Source organism: Labeo rohita, unplaced genomic scaffold, assembly GCF_022985175.1.
Source record: "Labeo rohita strain BAU-BD-2019 unplaced genomic scaffold, IGBB_LRoh.1.0 scaffold_697, whole genome shotgun sequence".
In the NCBI taxonomy this organism is placed as follows: domain Eukaryota; kingdom Metazoa; phylum Chordata; class Actinopteri; order Cypriniformes; family Cyprinidae; genus Labeo; species Labeo rohita.
Window position 1 is genome coordinate 1 of NW_026129631.1, and position 18037 is coordinate 18037.

The window sequence follows — 18037 nt, forward strand, 5'->3', positions numbered from 1 at the left end:
TATAATTTAAGGGGATTTTACCATTTTTTTTTCCCAAATCTTCAAAAATTTCAAAGTATACAATTGAGTGTTAAATACAAAAAACAGAGACATGGTCTGGAAAATCGTCAAATTTAGATTTATGTAGCTTTATTGTTATAGTAAAAAGGTTTTATCAAAAGTATAGCACTCTGATACTATTGTTGAGCATTGTCACGTAATGTTTAACATCAGCTATATATTAGGCTATATTATATGATATATGCATTTCAATGTAAAGCCAAACCAATCCAATAATCTTAACACCAGCTAACAATTCAGGATGAACACATAGTCTAGTCTAATGGTACACAACTTATAAAGTATTATGTTTTAATTAAGTTGTTGTTGTTATTTATTTATTTTAATGTACATGTACATTAAAAGTACCATTCCACCGGAAGCGAGCGGCAGCGAGAACTAAATGAAGATAAATGTTTTGGCGTGTGATGTGTTTATTGAACCAATCAGATAAGAGAGTAAATGGAGCCTGTCTCATTTGATTGGCTACAGAAAGGTGGTGGCCCCGCCCTCCCCCTCACGCTTGCAGAACTCAGTGAGTGAGAGAATCGTGCCAAAAGTGTGAGCGCAGATAAAAGAAAGACGGAGCTGTACATATCAGATTATTTTGGCAACTTTGTGTCCTACATACACAAGTCATTTAGACATTTGCAACAGTTTGTTTTTTTTCACATACAGATTGGTCCTACAGAGTCAATCTGTTTTGCAAACTGTTGTTTTTGTGTGCAAATCACTGTTCACAGACTTGCAGTGCTTTTGACCGTATTTTAGCGAAAAGAACGTGCCAAAAGTGTAAGCGCTGAGAAATGGAAGTTGGAAGAATGCAGATCGTATTTATTTTGCAAAAGCATGAAGCTGCAGTTTTACAATACATGAATTACACTTACGAGTAACAGTAAAATGCTGCAAATCTGTTTTTTCTTACGCTTGAAACGCGATTTACACTTTTACAAAGCTTCTCTTGCACATGCAAATTTAATTTACGCTTACAGTCTTATGTACACTTGCACAACACCTACTCTTCACATGCAAATCTTTATGGCATTATTTTATCTCCATATGTGTGCATCAAGGCTGTGTGCGTTTCAGTCTATATACATTGCCATCTTTTCCCATGGATTTACTGTAGTAACACTCACTGCACCATGGTATTGTGGCAGCAATGTGGGATATTCACATTGAATTTTATTAAAGGAGTAATTGTATATAATTATAGTATGTATGTATTTGTGATTAAGCTATAGCACGTGTGCATTTATACTGAATGTTTTTAGACTACTGTTTTTCATACAAATGTCTACCTATAAAACCATGTAGTTATATTTTTACCATGGTATTGAGGTACCATTCTGTGTGATTTTACTGTTTATCATGATTTAAAATGTATTTTTACTACTATGGGAGACCAATGCTTAATTTAAAAAACAATTTTTTACAGATGTTGCTGATTGACAATGAACAAAAATTAACCCCTGCATCCTCAAGCTACTATCAAATGTGCATTTCTAAAGGACAAAAAAAGTGATATTATTATCATTAATATTATCATTATCAGTCAGCCCAAACCTATTTCTTGATTTGAAACATAACTCATTAGAACATGCAGAAATACATTTTGTTACACAATAAATACATGTTTATTGTGTATTGAATGTAAAAAATGGGCAAACTACATCTAATTTAAATTAATACTAAAATAGGTCAAACTCTAACAGTGTAGATTTGCAAATATTTTTAAAGGAAACGCAAAAGATTTTTGTGTCTTTCTCAGACTCGTTCACTGTACACAGTTTGTTGTTCATTATATTATATTATATTATAGTCAGTTGTGTTTTTTTAGTGAAGTAGAAATTGTGCAGGATGAGAAAGCAGCGCTTCACTTGACTGTTAGATGATTCCTTTATAACAGGCCTGATGAGTTAGTGAATTAGTTTGTGTTAAACTGGACTAAACAAACTCCCATTTGGCTCATAAAATCTCTTCAAATGAGACTGAAGTATCTCCTATAGTTTTTCTCTGTTCTTTGTGTCATTAGTGTAAGATCAGACTCACATGTGTCCAGCTCTGTGTCTGTGAAGAGTGACTGGTCAAAAGAAGGTAAACCACCGAACTTCAGTGAGAAAAAAACATCATCTACCAAAAGGTATGACATTATAGCATTATGTTAGCTATTTTCATCACTGTGGTTCTCTGATAGATGTTGACTGAATAAAAAAAAAAAAAAATCAATCACTGAACACAACATATGGTGACTTTTAATGAACTCTGTCTGGAGCTTCTTTCCAATAATACAATTATACAGGCAGACATTACGAGACATAAATTCACCATAGAAAATAGAGTAGATCATGCAACCAAACATTTATAGGCATAGAAGAACAAATGCATGGCTATATCTGTATATTAACTACCATTTACAACATTAAAACTTTATAAATTAGACTGAAATACATTGTGTAATATTGTTTCTTTTGTTTTTCTCTGTTCTTTGTGTCATTAGTGTAAGATCAGACTCACATGTGTCCAGCTCTGTGTCTGTGAAGAGTGACTGGTCAAAAGATGTTTGCCACCAAACTTCAGTGAGAAAAAAGCATCATCTACCAAAAGGTATTTAATGTTTTTCTTATTGTTGGTTGCACATGGACTGCGAGAAAATATTTCATTGAATATTTATCATGAATCTATATTGTGTAAATATTTATTAGCATTTTCATTAAGATGCTAAGAGCAACAGCAAAGATTAAAATGAGACCTAATATTTACCTAAATTTATACTTAAATAGATCCTATACTTTAACAGTGTGAACTTAAACAGCTATTGCTCTCTGTCTTTGTTAAAAAAAAAAAAAAAAAAAATTTGCAATCTAGTTTTCTAATAATTTCCCTGAAAATGCAGTACTTCATTTTATTCACTAATAGGGTTCAATATGAGACATTAGATTCAGACGTCCAGACTCACAGGAAACACAAGAATTACAAAGACAATCTCCTGTGGATCTTCCAGGTAGGAAAACACATTTTCAATAATGTTTACATTTATAATAAATGAAAAAGTCAAATTCACTGTGCTTAACTTTTGATTTCTGTTTTATCTTGATCATTTATGTATTCTTTTAGGAACACATAAAAATGGAAAAGGAAAAATGTATTTTTCTTTGATTTTTTTTTTTTTTTTTTTTTTTAGGGTCTTGAAAGCAAAATTATCACATTTCTGAAGAATGAGCTGGAAAAGTTTAAGAAAATATTACAAGAAGAAGACTTACAATACTTTGTGAAGGATTTTAATGAGAACAGATGCAGTATCAAAGAAGCAGCTCTTGATCTCACACTCTACTTCCTGAGAGAGATGAAGCAAGATGAAGCTGCTGATACTTTAGAAGGTAAGAGACTCGTGATCATCTGTCACATTGTCACTTATAAATGTAATGGAGAAAACAGTAAAACTAAAACTAAAAAAAAAAAAAAAAAAAAATCTGTTTTTTTTGTCCCTGTGTTTAGATGAGCTGTTCTTCATTCATCAGCTAAAATGTAGCTTAAAGGAAAAGTATCAATGTGTGTTTGAAGGAATTGCAAAGCAAGGTGACTCTACACTTCTGAATAACATCTACACAGATCTCTATATCACTCAGGGTTGTAGTGAACAGGTCAATACTGAACATGAGGTAAGACAGATTGAAGTTGCTTCCAGGCGTCATGAATCACAAGAGATACAGGTTGAATGCACAAATTTGTTTGAAACACCTAAACAAGACAAGCAGATCAGAACTGTACTGACAAAAGGAGTTGCTGGCATCGGAAAATCAGTCTCTGTACAGAAGTTTGTTCTGGATTGGGCTGAAGGAAAAGAAAATCAAGATATCAGCTTCATATTTCCTCTTCCATTCAGAGAGATGAACTTAAAGGAGAAAGAAAAACTAAGTTTGATGGACCTTATAACTCAATTTTTCCCAGAGACAAAAGGACTGAACCTTACAAGAAGGAACCAAAAAGTTCTGTTCATTCTTGATGGTTTGGATGAATTTCGTCTTCCTTTAAACTTTAAGGAAAATGAGACATTGCATGATGTGTCTTCACCATCATCTCTGGATGTTCTCCTAACAAACCTCATCAAGGGAAATCTGCTTCCTTCTGCTCTCATCTGGATCACCACCAGACCAGCAGCTGCCAGTAAGATTCCTCCTGACTGTATCGACCGGCTGACAGAGATACGAGGATTCAATGATCCCCAAAAGGAGGAGTACTTCAGAAAAAGAATCACGGATGAGAATCTGGCCAAAGAAATCATTGATCATGTTAAACAATCAAAGAGTCTCTTTATCATGTGCCACATCCCAGTCTTCTGCTGGATTTCAGCCACTGTTCTCCAGAACATTTTAGAGGCGAAAAGAAATAATGTTGTGAAAAATAATCAGGCTGATGACGCCTCCAAAAAACTGCAGGAATCAAATATTGAAGACACTCCAAAGACTCTGACACAAATGTACGCGCACTTTCTCAGATTTCAGATCCTGCAGAGCAGACGAAAGTATGATGGAGAATATACACCAGATGTTTCCTGGGATAAAGATGCCATATTTTCACTTGGGAAACTGGCATTTCATCAGCTGGAAAAAAACAATGTGATCTTCTATGACACAGATCTGAAAGATTGTGGTATTGATGTCTATAAGGCATCAGTGTATTCAGGCATGTGTACCCAGATCTTTAAGGAGGAAACAGGGATTGTTCTTGGTACCATGTACTGCTTCGTTCACTTGAGCATTCAAGAGTTTATTGCAGCCCTTTATGCTCATCTGTTTCTAGACATAAAGAATAAATGTGTGTTTGATCAACTCTAAGAGAAAACAAAAGTAAAACCAAGATGATTTGTTCAAGAGCAGTGGACAAGGTGCATGCGGAGTCCCTCACTTCCTTCCCAGACTGTCACGCCGGTCCAAACGAAACATGATTGATTTGCTCAAGACTGCAGTGGACAAGGCACTAGAGAGTGATAATGGACACCTGGATCTTTTTCTTCGATTCCTCCTTGGTTTGTCACTCCAGTCCAATCAGCGACTCTTACAGGGTCTGTTGACACAGCAGGATGGAAATGACCAAATCAAAAAGGAAATAGTTCAGTACATCAAGCAGAAATTTGAAGCTAATCTGTCTCCAGAGAGATCCATCAATCTGTTCTACTGTCTGAATGAACTGAACGACCAAACTCTGGTGAAAGACATTCAGACCCACCTTAGCAAAGGAAGTCTCTCATCTGCTGATCTTTCACCTGCCCAGTGGTCTGCTTTGGCCTTTGTGTTGTTGACATCAGAGGAGGAGCTGGAGGAGTTTGAGCTTCAGAAATTCAAGAAATCAGACGAGTGTCTCATTAGATTATTGGCAGTCATCAAAACATCTAAAAGAGCTCTGTAAGTCGATCATTTTTGCTTTAATCTAAAAAAACAAAACAAAACAAAACAAAAAACAACAACAACAACAAAGAAACATCTATATAGGGTTCCCATGCACCCTCGAAAAGCTTGCAAATTAATTACTGATTTTGTAGTCCTGGATAATGCATGGGAAAATTATAGAGAAATATAAAATGTAATGGAAAATGATAAAACAGATGTTCTTGTGTTTTTCTTTAGATGAGAATGAAGTGTTTTGTTCTTCTTGAAACATGTTAGTACACTGTAAGCCCATATACGTTGATTCAACGTAAAAAAATTATGGAAACTCGTTCCCCTAAAAAAGTTAATTTTGTCTTGTTGAACAAGCAAGAGATCTTACGTTTAAAGAACTTAACTTTTACATATAATTTTATTGAAAACTTTTAGTTATTGGAACTAACATAATCTGTTATAATAACTAAAATGTAGAATTTACTCTACAATGCACAATAAGCCACCAAAAAAATGCATCTTACAAGGATTTATTTGAATTTTCAAATTCAACATTTCAAAAAAGTAACTTCGCCAACTTTTCAATGCATTATTATGCATCTTTGCCAAACTCTAAATAGGCACACTATGTACTCATATATAGTTACACTATTGCATAAACATTTGCCTAACTAAAGGCAGAATATGAATTACTGCTTTACTATAAGGCATAAGCATTTGCCAAAATCTGAATAGGCACACTGTGATCACTTACACTTGAAAACTTTTACATATTGTAAAACATCAATATGTTGCATAAACATTTGCCTAATCCTGAATAGGCACAACATGTTATATTAAACAACATAAATGTACATGTAAACATTAGCCAAACTGTGAAGAGGAAAAATATACAACCTCTGAATAGGCATATAATGTACTATTAAAGTGCTTAAACATTTAACAAATAGGCATAGTTTACATGAAATGAAGACTTGAACGTCTCATATGGCGAGTTGATTTGACAGTGCCAAAATTTTGCCTTTTAGCTCCTTTTTACCCAAGCATAGCATCACCTGCTGAATGAAATGAAATGTCTTGGTCATACACTTGGGATAGTCGAGATGCAGGGCGTAGGTCAATCCAAAGAGTAGACACATAGCCTGAGGCAGATTCTCCAAATTGTCCATCACCACATTCCCTTCTAAAATAATTCCCACAGAGGATGGATGGAGGTGGAAAGACTGGAGATGCTGTGCCACAGCTTCACTTTCTTTGGTTAGGATTCCAAGTGGAACATGCGGAAACTCCTCATCAGCAGAAGACTGGATATGGAAGCAGGAATTATAAAAAATTAAATAAAAAAATTAGCCGTCTAATATTCTTTAAGATTAACTTTTAACAAACATGTGGATAAATAAAGAGAAACATGTACTGTGTAAGTGATTTGGGATGCTTTGTCAATTATGTGCATACAATTCTGTAAAGTAAATATTAATATATGTTTGTCTGTTTCTTAAAGGAACACTCCACTTTTTTGGAAATAGGCTCATTCTCCCCCCAGGTTAATAAGTTGAGTTTTACTGTTTTGAAATCCATTCAGCCATTTTCCTGTTCTGGTGATGTCACTTTTAGCATAGATCACTGAATCCTATTAGACCAATAGCATCACGTTCAGAAATGACCAACAAGTTTCGATATATGTCCTATTTAAAACTTGGCTCTTCTGTAGTTATATCATGTACTTATACCAGTGAAAAATGTAAAGCTGTGATTTTCTAGACCGATAAGATTAGGAACTACACTCGCATTCTGCTGTAATAGTCAAGGAAGTTTGCTGCCGTAATATGGCCGAAGCAGGCAGAGTAATACACACAGCACATGTGCAAATGCTAACCTAGCTGGGAACTAATTTCAGGCGCTGTGTGATATTACTCCGACTGCTTCGACCATGTTACAGCAGCAAACTTCCTTGACTATTACACCGGAATGAGAGTGTAGTTCCTAATCTTATCGGTCTAGGAAATTGCAGCTTTACATTTTTCGTCCGTATTAGTACACAGTATAACTACAGAAGGGTCAAGTTTTAAATAGGTTGATCGTTTTTGAACGCGATGCTACTGGTCTAATAGGATTCAATGATCTATGCTAAGCTATGCTAAAAGTGATATCGCCAGAACAGGAGAACGGCTGAATGGATTTCAAAATGGTAAAACTCAACTTATTAACTCTGGGGAGTTGGAGAATGAGCCTATTTCCCAAAAAAGTGGAGTGTTCCTTTAGTAATAATAATGTTGTATTATCAAAATATTATAAATTAATTTAAATGATATACACAGTGATGATGAGATCACTATAACTTAATGTAATTATTCTAGAGTACATTTAAGTTTTAAATGGCAGAGAAAAATAATACTTACAACGCATGTTTTGAAGAACTCTGTTGGGTCATCACCAAGTATAACAGGAAGCCCTCTTATAGCAGCGCATCTCATGTCAGCAAGGTCTGAGGTCTGAGGTACAGTAGAGGCAGAAAGATAATTGTCACAGAAAATTTCTACTAAATATTGTTCTGTCCATTTTGCTTAAAGGGATGGTTCGGAGTAGATTTGACTTCATTGCTATGCACTCCGAAGCCCATGTAAATACCCCATCCGAAGTTTTTTTTTTTTTTACTACCTTAGTCGAACATTGAGGGAGATATCAGAGTTTTTCGAATGGCTTGCTACTGCCCTACATGGAACATGTGATGTGTCTTGTAAATTGCACCACTAAACGTGCAAGTAATCTTACCAAACTTCTACAGTAGTGTAAATAGGGTATGTACTCACAAAACGCTGCATCGGAAAATTTGTAAGTCCACCATGAGTGTTTTAAAAACAACTTTTACGCGATCCCTACTAGTCTCAAAAACTACAAATGGCGACACGTCGACGTCACTTCCCTGGTTTGGGAAAAGCACACAAAAAGTCCACCTACTATGTCTGTGTGCATGTCAACGTATTAGGTGGACTTTTACATGCTTTTCCCAAACCAGGGAAGTGACATCGACGTGTCGCCATTTGTAGTTTTTGAGAAAGTTATGCTCCAACTGTTGTGCTAAATCTTGAATTTCTGTCTCACTGGCTTCTCCACTGACATCATCTGTGACATTATCCTGGTCTAATTCTTCTGATATCATCTGATGGGAACATTGCTGAGCATCTCTAATACTGCCATCATTTTCATTACTTCCTATTCTTACTACCAACTCTGGTTTAAACATGGTCTCATTGTGATTTCTGTGATGCTTAGATTTGTGAGAACTGAAAGTAGAATATACTTTGCTCTCAAAGCTGCAGCCTTGAAATGGACACTGAACACTTTGGTGGTCTTTGAGGTGTCTACGCCGAAGGTGGGCAAAATATTCAGTATCCTGACATGGTTCAAGAAAATCACAAAGCTGGCATCGAAGCTTAACTTGAAACGGTCTTACAGACTGCTGTTCCTGTGATATTGTATGAAAACGAGACAAGTGTATTTTAAGGCTATTAAAAGACTTGAAAGTACATAAACACTCCTGGTATAGGCATGGAAAAGGTTGGCTTCTTGCATAGCTCCCATGTTTGAGTCTGTAATTGAGTCTGTTTTAACAAATGACCTCTTTTGTCACACGAAAACACACAGTACTTACATGTCCACATTTTGCTTGTGGTTTTCTTGGAACCTGCAAAGTATATATAAAAAAAAATCCACATTAGATAGGTTATATCTGGTTAACCACAAAGCAAACTGTATTTAAAATGAAAGATCGGTTTAGTTTTTTACAAACATTTTGTAAAGCTATCAAGCATGACAAGGCAGAACAGACTTATTTGTTAAGATATTTTAAGTAACTAATTATCTTGGCTAACACCATGTGGATTAGCATTAGCTTGCATTTTTTCAATATCTAACTTGAAATATTTTCCATCACATGCATGAAAAATATTGATTTGTATATATGTGTTAATACTTAACATACAAAAAGTAATGTGAAATGTTAAATAGTTCGCGCTGCATTTACTAAAACCCTTGAACGAACAATCTGGTGAAATAAATGGTTTCTGTGGTCATTCACATTTGTTAAACACAAACGCCATGCTGATGACCACGCGGTTGAACTTTCTTAATATCGAACTCTGAATATTATCAATTATGTGCATGAAAAAGATCGAATTGTTAACTCTATTAAGTAAGTTAATAGAAGCCGTTTATGAAACTGCGCTGCATTTACAACACGAACAAAAATTAACCGGTGAACAGATGTTCAACAAGAACACAATCGAACGTTTCATCTATCATGTCCGTGCGCTTACATATATTAACCAAAAATAATTTAAATTAGTCAAAAAAAGTTCACACAAGCGTTGGTACAACAATGTGCAAGTCTGCACAGGCGAATTAAAAGTGATGAAACACACTGTGATGTAAATGCACCTTTAATTTATGTGTATTTAACTGTTAACTCTCATTTAACAGCAGAAAGTGCTTTGTTCAGGGATGCTGAGGTTTGACATTTTAAATGATGATGTTTAGTCCATCAAATTTCCACTCAAATGTTTGTAGTAAATGCCAACAGATAATCAGCTAACTAGTGATTGTGATTTATTTTAATGTATAATTCCAGCCTTTCTGCAGTACCAGTAGTACCAAATACTGGGTCAATGTGGTACCCGTTAATAGGCAGCTGCTTTCAAACATTCCTGTGTATATTTTTTTGTCAGCACTCTGTAAAGAGCATTGTGTTTTTACAACATGTTTTTACAGCATTGTGTGTAGCCAGTGTTGAGAACCTGATCACAATGATTAAGGTGTTTAATCAGAATCGCTCAGTAATGCTTTTCCTTGAAACCATGGAACTAGCACTTTCAAATGTATAATTCATTGTAATTACAGGCAAGGCAAGTTTATTTATATAGCACATTTTATACACAAAGGTAATTCAAAGTGCTGTACATAAAAGGAAGTAGAATAATCATAAAAACAATAATAATAATCATAATAAAATAATTCACAAAGAGGCAGTAAAATAATCATAAAAACAATAATAAAAAATAAATAAAACTTTTAAAATGATTTAAAAATTGATTTAAAATAAATTTAAGACAGTTAAAAACAGAAAATGATTATACATAGTGCAGTCAGTTCGGATGTAGCACAGTGCTCATTCAGTAAATGCACAGCTAAACAGATGAGTTTTGAGTCTAGATTTAAATGTAGCTAATGTTTTAGCACATTTGATCTCTTCTGGAAGCTGATTCCAACTGCGGGCAGCATAATAGCTAAAAGCGGATTCCCCTTGTTTTGTGTGAACCCTTGGTATTTCTAACTGACTCGATCCTAATGATCTGAGTGGTCTGTTAGGTTTATAGATGAATAGATGAAAAATAAATGTATTAATTGTATTTAGCAAATTGAACAAACATGAACGATCAAGTGCTTGTATAAAATAACATTCACACACATTAATTAATGTTCACTCACTGTAACTTGATCATATATTAAGTCATGTTAATGAATGGTATCTTTTACCAAACTATACAGGACTGTATTTGACTGTACTTTAATTTAATCAACTGCGCAAACTATATTTCATAGCCTAGAACTGCTTTTCTAATGGACAGATTTTAAGGCTATAAACATTAACCATACATTTGTACATTTGTTCTCTAACACATATTTTAGCGACACAGGTCATTTAAAAGCCTCAGGTGTGTAAATATATAGTACTGTAGTTTTACCACTAGTATTTCCACCAGCTAAAAAATGGTTTAAAGTAAGTTATTTCTGTCTTTTGCTGTGTGTCAGTAAAAATGATCGGTTCACATTTCCAAACATTTGCCATTAATTGTAATAATCCAGTGAGATTTTTGTTTGCACAAAGAGTCTGACAACAGCCAGTGCTCAACACAGAGATCTGATCTCACCATCGTCCAGTCTGTCTCTGGAATGACATAAAAAACTGAGACAGGTAAATTTGGCAACGTCTCCAAGATGAGCTTATTTCACATCACACATTTATTTTAGTTAATAGAAGTTCATTGATAAAGAAAATCTATTTTTTTTTGACAGCATCCTCATTTTATGTGCCTAACTGCCTAAAAAAACAGTACTGTTTTGTAGGTTGTCTCTTAAAGCATCTTGGAGATGTTGTAAGTTCTTCTGGATTTAGTCTGTCTATTTTTTTCTTTTTAAAACAGACTGGATTTTTCAGTTTGTTTGCACAAGGAGTCTGACAACAGCCTGTGCTCCACACAAAAATCTCACTGGATTATTATAATTAATGGCAAAATGAATGTTTAGAAATGTAAACTGATATTTCCTACTGACACACTACAGCAAAAGACTGACTTTAACTGACTTTAAACCATTTTTTAGCTGATGAAAATACTAGTGGCCTAAGACTTTTGCACAGTACTGTATATATATTTTTTTTAAAAAAGGTTATAGGAGCATTAAACACTTAATAAAGAAGTTTATTTTAATACTCGCATTAGCATTAGCCGCGCTTGTGCTAATGATTAACTAAGCAAATGGCGATGTTTATTTAGGGTATAATTTATATAACAAAAGCTCTAAATATAAAATTAAATTAAAACTTACCTGCTTGAACTCTTTCATTAAATCAGTCTTTGAGGTGTTTTATTAAGTTCTTTTCAACAAGCGGATTCAGAGCAGCCGCATCAGCAGCACCACCGGTCACCATGTCTCTGTGCTTTTATGAAGAAGATGCAACTGTGCAGTGCGCACTTTTCGGATAGCTCAGCAAGAACTGGGTTGACCGGGTGCTTGGTACCACCGGTACTTAATAAAACCTGGTACTGTAACATTTAATTTTTTTTAGTACTGACTTGGTACTGAAGTACCGGGTCTTTTGACAACACTACCTGCCAGAAATACTACACTTGTTATTTACTGCATTGTTTTTGGATCATTTTAGAAAAAATATCAAACATGTTTTTGAAAGTCTGTTTTGCTGCAGTTTTTTAAATAACCACATCATCTACATCTCTTGTAGTGCTTTACATCTTTAGCGGCATAGAGAAGCAACACACATGGAGCAGAAATGGCTTTAATGAAGCATGTTTGGCTCTAGATGAAAAAACATTAGCTGATCAGAGAGGGGGCCTGATGCAGTTTTACTGAGGGTGAACTCTTCAGTCACTTTTGTCCAAAATATTATACATTTTGAAAATTGTAGCTTCATTGGAATGGTACAAAACTTGGTAACTTTTATAGCATTTACGGCACACCAAAAAATGATGCCATGAATCAAAAAGTGGTTGTAAAAAAAACAAATAAATAAATAACAAATAGTCACACGTGTAGTCCTCATGGATAAAAATGACCACCATCAAAAATTGTAAAAATATAGAAAAAATGTACAATGTAACAATTAATGTTAGTAGCAGAAAGTGCTTTGTTCAGGGATGCTGAGGTTTGACGTGAGAAAAGTATTTTGAATGATGATGGTTAGTCAATCAAATGTCCTCTCAAATGTTTGCAGTAAATGTCAACAGATAATCAGCTAGTGATTTTGATGTATTTTGATGTATGATTCCAGCCTTTCTGCAGTACCAGTAGTACCAAATACTGGGCCAATGTGGTACTCGCTGATAGGCAGCTGCTTTCAAACATTCCTGTGCATATTTTTTTGTGAGCACTCTGTAAAGAGCATTGTGTTTTTACAAGTTTTACAGCATTGTAGCCAATGTTGAGAACCTGATCACAATGGTTAAGGTTTTTAATCAGTTTTAATTCGCTCAGTAATGCTTTTCCTTGAAACCATGGATCTAGCACTTTCAAATGTATAATTCATTGTAATTAAAGCTATAGATTAACTAATATATTTATTATGTGTGTTTAGCAGAGGTGGGACCAAGTCATTGTTTTGCAAGTAAGCAGTAAGTCTCAAGTCTTTGCATTCAAGTCTTGAGTCAAGTTCCAAGCCAAGACGGGCAAGTCCAAGTCGAGTTGCAAGTCATTAGTGCTGTTTGCCCAAATTAGTTTGTCTGTACTAATTACTACAGTAAATTTAAAATCAAAAATAGTCTATAGTAAGCATAATTTTAAATATATAATAATTAGTGGCGTTTCATTGAGAAATGAATAATTGTTTTTGAAGAAATATAGGCCTAAATGAATGAATAATTTATTTTAAGTCTCATTTAAGTTTCATTTATTAATGATTCAGTGATTTTAATGAATCAACTGAGTCAAATATTTAATAACTTGTTAATACATGCTAAATGTACATGCGCTGATTTATCGCCACCAACTGACGTAGGTCTACAGACATAAACTTTTTTTTTTTTTTTTTTTTTTTATTGACATGATTGACGGGTGTCATTTAGAATATTTACAAAACATTTATGCTACTTTAAGTCCTAAACTGATACGTTGATACAGAATGTTAATTACTGGGCAAAGAGATACATGAAATGAAGCAGAAAAGTAAATATATAAGAATAGTTATAATGTATATAAATGTTAAAAAATCAGTGAATGGATTTAAAAGATGGATTGGATGTGTTTTTTTATAGTTCTATATTATTTTATGTTCTTATATAGGCTATTCCTTCAACAAATATTGATGATAACAAATTATTCACATTTCATGCTGTCACAGAGACGTGTGCAATAATAGTCATAATCTATTTTAGTCTTTGTTATTCTTCATTCAAAATAAAATTTTAATATTGTAATAATTCTAGGGGTTGAGTTAATATGTCGACTTTGCCACAAGTAGCCACGAACGTCTGGCACCACACCATTCAGGGTTTAAGAAATGAGGCATGCAAAATTATTCACGGTAAAACTGTAGCTATTCAGACAAATATGTGTAAGTAAATGTATTTTCTGTTTTAAACAAATTGTTTCTGTCAGATATACAACACGTGAATTCATCAATTTCTTCTGAAATCAATCAATCAATCAATCAGTCAATCACGTTTATTTATACAGCGCTTTTTAACAAAACAGGTTGTGTCAAAGCAACTTTACAGTATTAAATAGGACAATAGTGTGTCAATAATGCAAAAGTTCCATGTTGCAGCAAAGTCAGATTGCAGAGGACTCATCTGGTTCCTGTGGTCTTGCGCCGACGGCTGTCTAGGTGATAAGTTCCTCATTGATGATCCGTCTCTGGGGCTCATCTAGTTGACATGGTCCATTCAGGGCTGTAGAGGTCGTCTCTAGGTGCTGATCCACCATCTGGGCTGGGTATGGACTGGATCCTCGGAATAAGAAAGAAACAGACTAATATTAGCATAAATGCCATTCTTCTTACGATGCAACAAGTACATCAGGTGTTATGGGAAGTGTTCCCAGTTCTGGTTGATACATCAGTGTTTATTCTTCTTCTTCGTCTTATTATTGTAAGTGGTTGATAGTGATTATGTGCATTTTAAATGTCTAAAACATTAAATATCCTAAACATGTGGATGAAAACACTAACAAGCGCTCACTTAGTGAGTCCGTCTCTGGCTCAGTGCCAAAAGCTGTGCTAATCATGCCAGTGTGATCATGCGCTTTAGTAACCAGCCTATATTGATCAGAACAGTTTTTTTTTTTTTTTTTATTCAAATAAAAGGCAGGCCATGATGACAGGGCTCAAGTCCAAGTCAAGTTTCGAGTCATTGTTGTCTAAGTCGAATCGCAAGTCTTTTATTATGTCAAGTCAAGTCACAAGTCCTCAAATTTTGGACTCGAGTAATGTGACTCGAGTCTACAGCTCTGGTATTTAGCAAATTGATTCAATCTAATTATTCTGTAATCTTATTTCCCTCATAGGCTAAATGATTGTGGCTTAACAGACAAAAGCTGTTCAGCTCTGGCTACAGTTCTTGGATCAGATACCAGTCTGAAAGAGCTGAACATGAGCAATAATAATCTGCAGGATTCAGGAGTGAAGCTACTTTGCCATGGACTGGAAAATATGAAGTGTCGTTTGGAGATACTGAGGTAAGTTGTGTGACAATAGGCAAAAATTGAGCTCAACAAAAACATAAGGTGAAAATTAGACTTAGATAATGAACATGTCTGTATGTTGTGCTTTTATATTTATGCCTGCCATAGTTTTTTTTTTTTTTTTTTTTTTTTTTTCTGATTTGGTCTGTCATTGACACTGTCCTAAGCCGACGCATTGTGCTATACCGTTGCATTTGGTTATGTTCAAGGTAGGGATAACTTGACATACATTTGATGGTTCATTTGTACCTGTGATGAAGTATATCTGTTTGTGTATATAATTGGATATCAAAAGCTAAGACAAGATGTTTTCAGGCTATTATTATAGTTTTTGCATTACATTTACTGATAAAATATACTGTATGGGAGTTCAGGGTTTTCATCTTGAAGTCTGGACCATTTTTATATTTTGCTTAAAATAAGTATCTTCTAAAACTAACAAACAACATGCATAATGAAAATGCTCTCTCATGATGAACAGAAAAAAGTAAACTAGTGGAGTCAAGACACGTTTGCTATATATCACTTTATACGATACAGATCATTTCAAAGCAGCTGTTATGTGTAAAAATGCTTTTTCTATGTTAAGGTTTGACTGTAGTAATAATAATGCAAAAACTGAGACTTTACATCAACTTTTCAAACAAAAAATATTTAAAACATGACAAAAAGTAGTATCTGAGAATGTCTGAATATATATCCAAATCCATAACCTAATAAAAGTAAGCAACTATGTGTAAAAATTTTAAGCCTCTCTTAAAGTAGCTTTGAGATGTTGTCACAGTTCTTCTGGATTTAGTCTGTCTCAGTTTGTTCTGTTTCTTCATGTCATTCCAGACGAACTGGATGATGATGAGATCAGATCTCTGTGTGGAGCACTGGCTGTTGTCAGACTCCTTGTGCAAATAATCTGACCGGATTATTAAAATTAATGGCAAAATGAATGTTTGGAAATGTAAACTGATATTTCCTACTGACTGACACACTACAGCAAAATATAGAAATAACTGACCATAAACCATTTTTTAGCTTGTGAAAATACTAATGGAAAAAGATTTTTGCACAGAACTATATGGAACAAAAATATATTACATTTATTTTACTAAAAAAAAAAAAAGTTACATTTCAGGTGTTCAGTCACTTTTGACCATGAAGAGCACAAGTGTACCTCACAAATGAGGAGCATCAGAAGGTTAAAGCTTTAAAGTGTAAGCTGGAGATACTACAGTGAATTGACGTCTAACAATTTAAAGTTTTTATTTTTTTATTTATTTATTTATTTATTTTTGTTTAAATCAATGATATATTTAGATTTAATTATTCAGATTTTGCTTTACAGCTAAGCTTTAGTTCATTTGAATAAGGAATAACATATTGTGTTTAGGGATTTACGTCGTTTAGGCCATTTCTAGAATAAATGATTAATCATCTGAATGTGACATTTTCATTCTGGTTCTAGACTTTCAGACTGCAGTATCACTGAAGAAGGTTATAAAGCTCTGGCTTCAGCTCTGAGATCAAACCCTTCACACCTGATAGAGCTGGATCTCACAGGAAATGATCCTGGACAATCAGGAGTGAAGGAGCTCAGTGATTTACTACAGGATCCAAACTGTCAACTCAAGACACTGAGGTAAAATGTGATGAAATAATGCAAAATAAATTATAAGCATGTGAATAAATTATATTATATTATTTCACTGTTTCACTAAGGTACATAATTTGTTGCTTCAAGAATGTTTAAGATGATCAAACTTGAAAGATCAGATGCTGCAGCTGCTGTTGTTTTGATGATAAATGTCAACACAGTTTAGTTGTGTTAAAAGTTATAGGTTAATCAGACATTTTGGGTCACTAGATGTGCTGGTATTCAGCACATTATATAACAGGCCACAAACATGTATTGTGTGTCAGGAGAGGACTGGTGATAATTCAGCACACACAAATATGTCTGAACCTGAACCTGCAGTTTCTCTCATAATGAGCAGAATTACTGTTGCATCAACACAGACATCAGTTAAAGGGGTCATCGGATGCTAACTTCACTTTTGAACATTAATGTGTGTTGTCAGTGTATGTACAAATCTACCCTATAATGATAAAAATCCATGCAGTGGTTTTTAATTAATCTGTAAAAATAATATCCCCTTTTTCAAATCGAGCCAAATCGATGCCGTTCTCAGATGCCGCCCACAATAGTTGATTGTGAGCTCGTCACAGCTGTCACAGAGGCCACTCCTGACAATAGTTGATTGACATGAAGCGATTCTTAGGTCAGTTCAGCTGTAACAGTCCAGACATTTACTTGTTTTGATGCTGAAGAGCAGGGTTGTAAGTTAGACAAGAATATCTCCATCTAAGCGATTGAGGTGTTGTGTTGCTGGATATAATAATGAACATAGTGGTCGTCATTTACTCCCGTTATAACGTGGTAGTTAGGAAGTTTAGCGGCTAAATGCGGCTAATGTAAACAAGATTGTCACTCCACAGAGAGAAGAGAGGGGCGGGGTGAGCAGAGCTCATTTGCATTTAAAGGAACAACCCCTTAGAATGAGATGATTTTTGCAGAGTTGATTTTGTCAAGGTAAAAGGGTGTTGTTTTACAAAACCATTGAGAATTTTTAATCAAAGTATATTAGAGACTTTTC

The 18037-nt window shown here is 34.5% G+C and overlaps 1 protein-coding gene and 1 pseudogene across 1 annotated transcript in view; both read left to right on the plus strand.

Moving 5' to 3' along the window:
• Positions 1–2048: 2048 nt before the first annotated feature.
• LOC127161628 (protein NLRC3-like) lies at positions 2049–4877 on the plus strand (annotated as a pseudogene).
• A 55-nt stretch (positions 4878–4932) lies between these two features.
• LOC127161626 (ribonuclease inhibitor-like) overlaps positions 4933–18037 on the plus strand; it is a gene marked incomplete at its 5' end in the record, with an annotated part of 35959 nt that continues 22854 nt past the window's right edge. The window contains 3 exons of the mRNA XM_051104354.1: positions 4933–5444; positions 15213–15383; positions 16849–17022. Coding sequence (XP_050960311.1) covers positions 4933–5444; positions 15213–15383; positions 16849–17022 — 857 coding nt within the window. The remainder of the gene's footprint in view (positions 5445–15212; positions 15384–16848; positions 17023–18037) is intronic.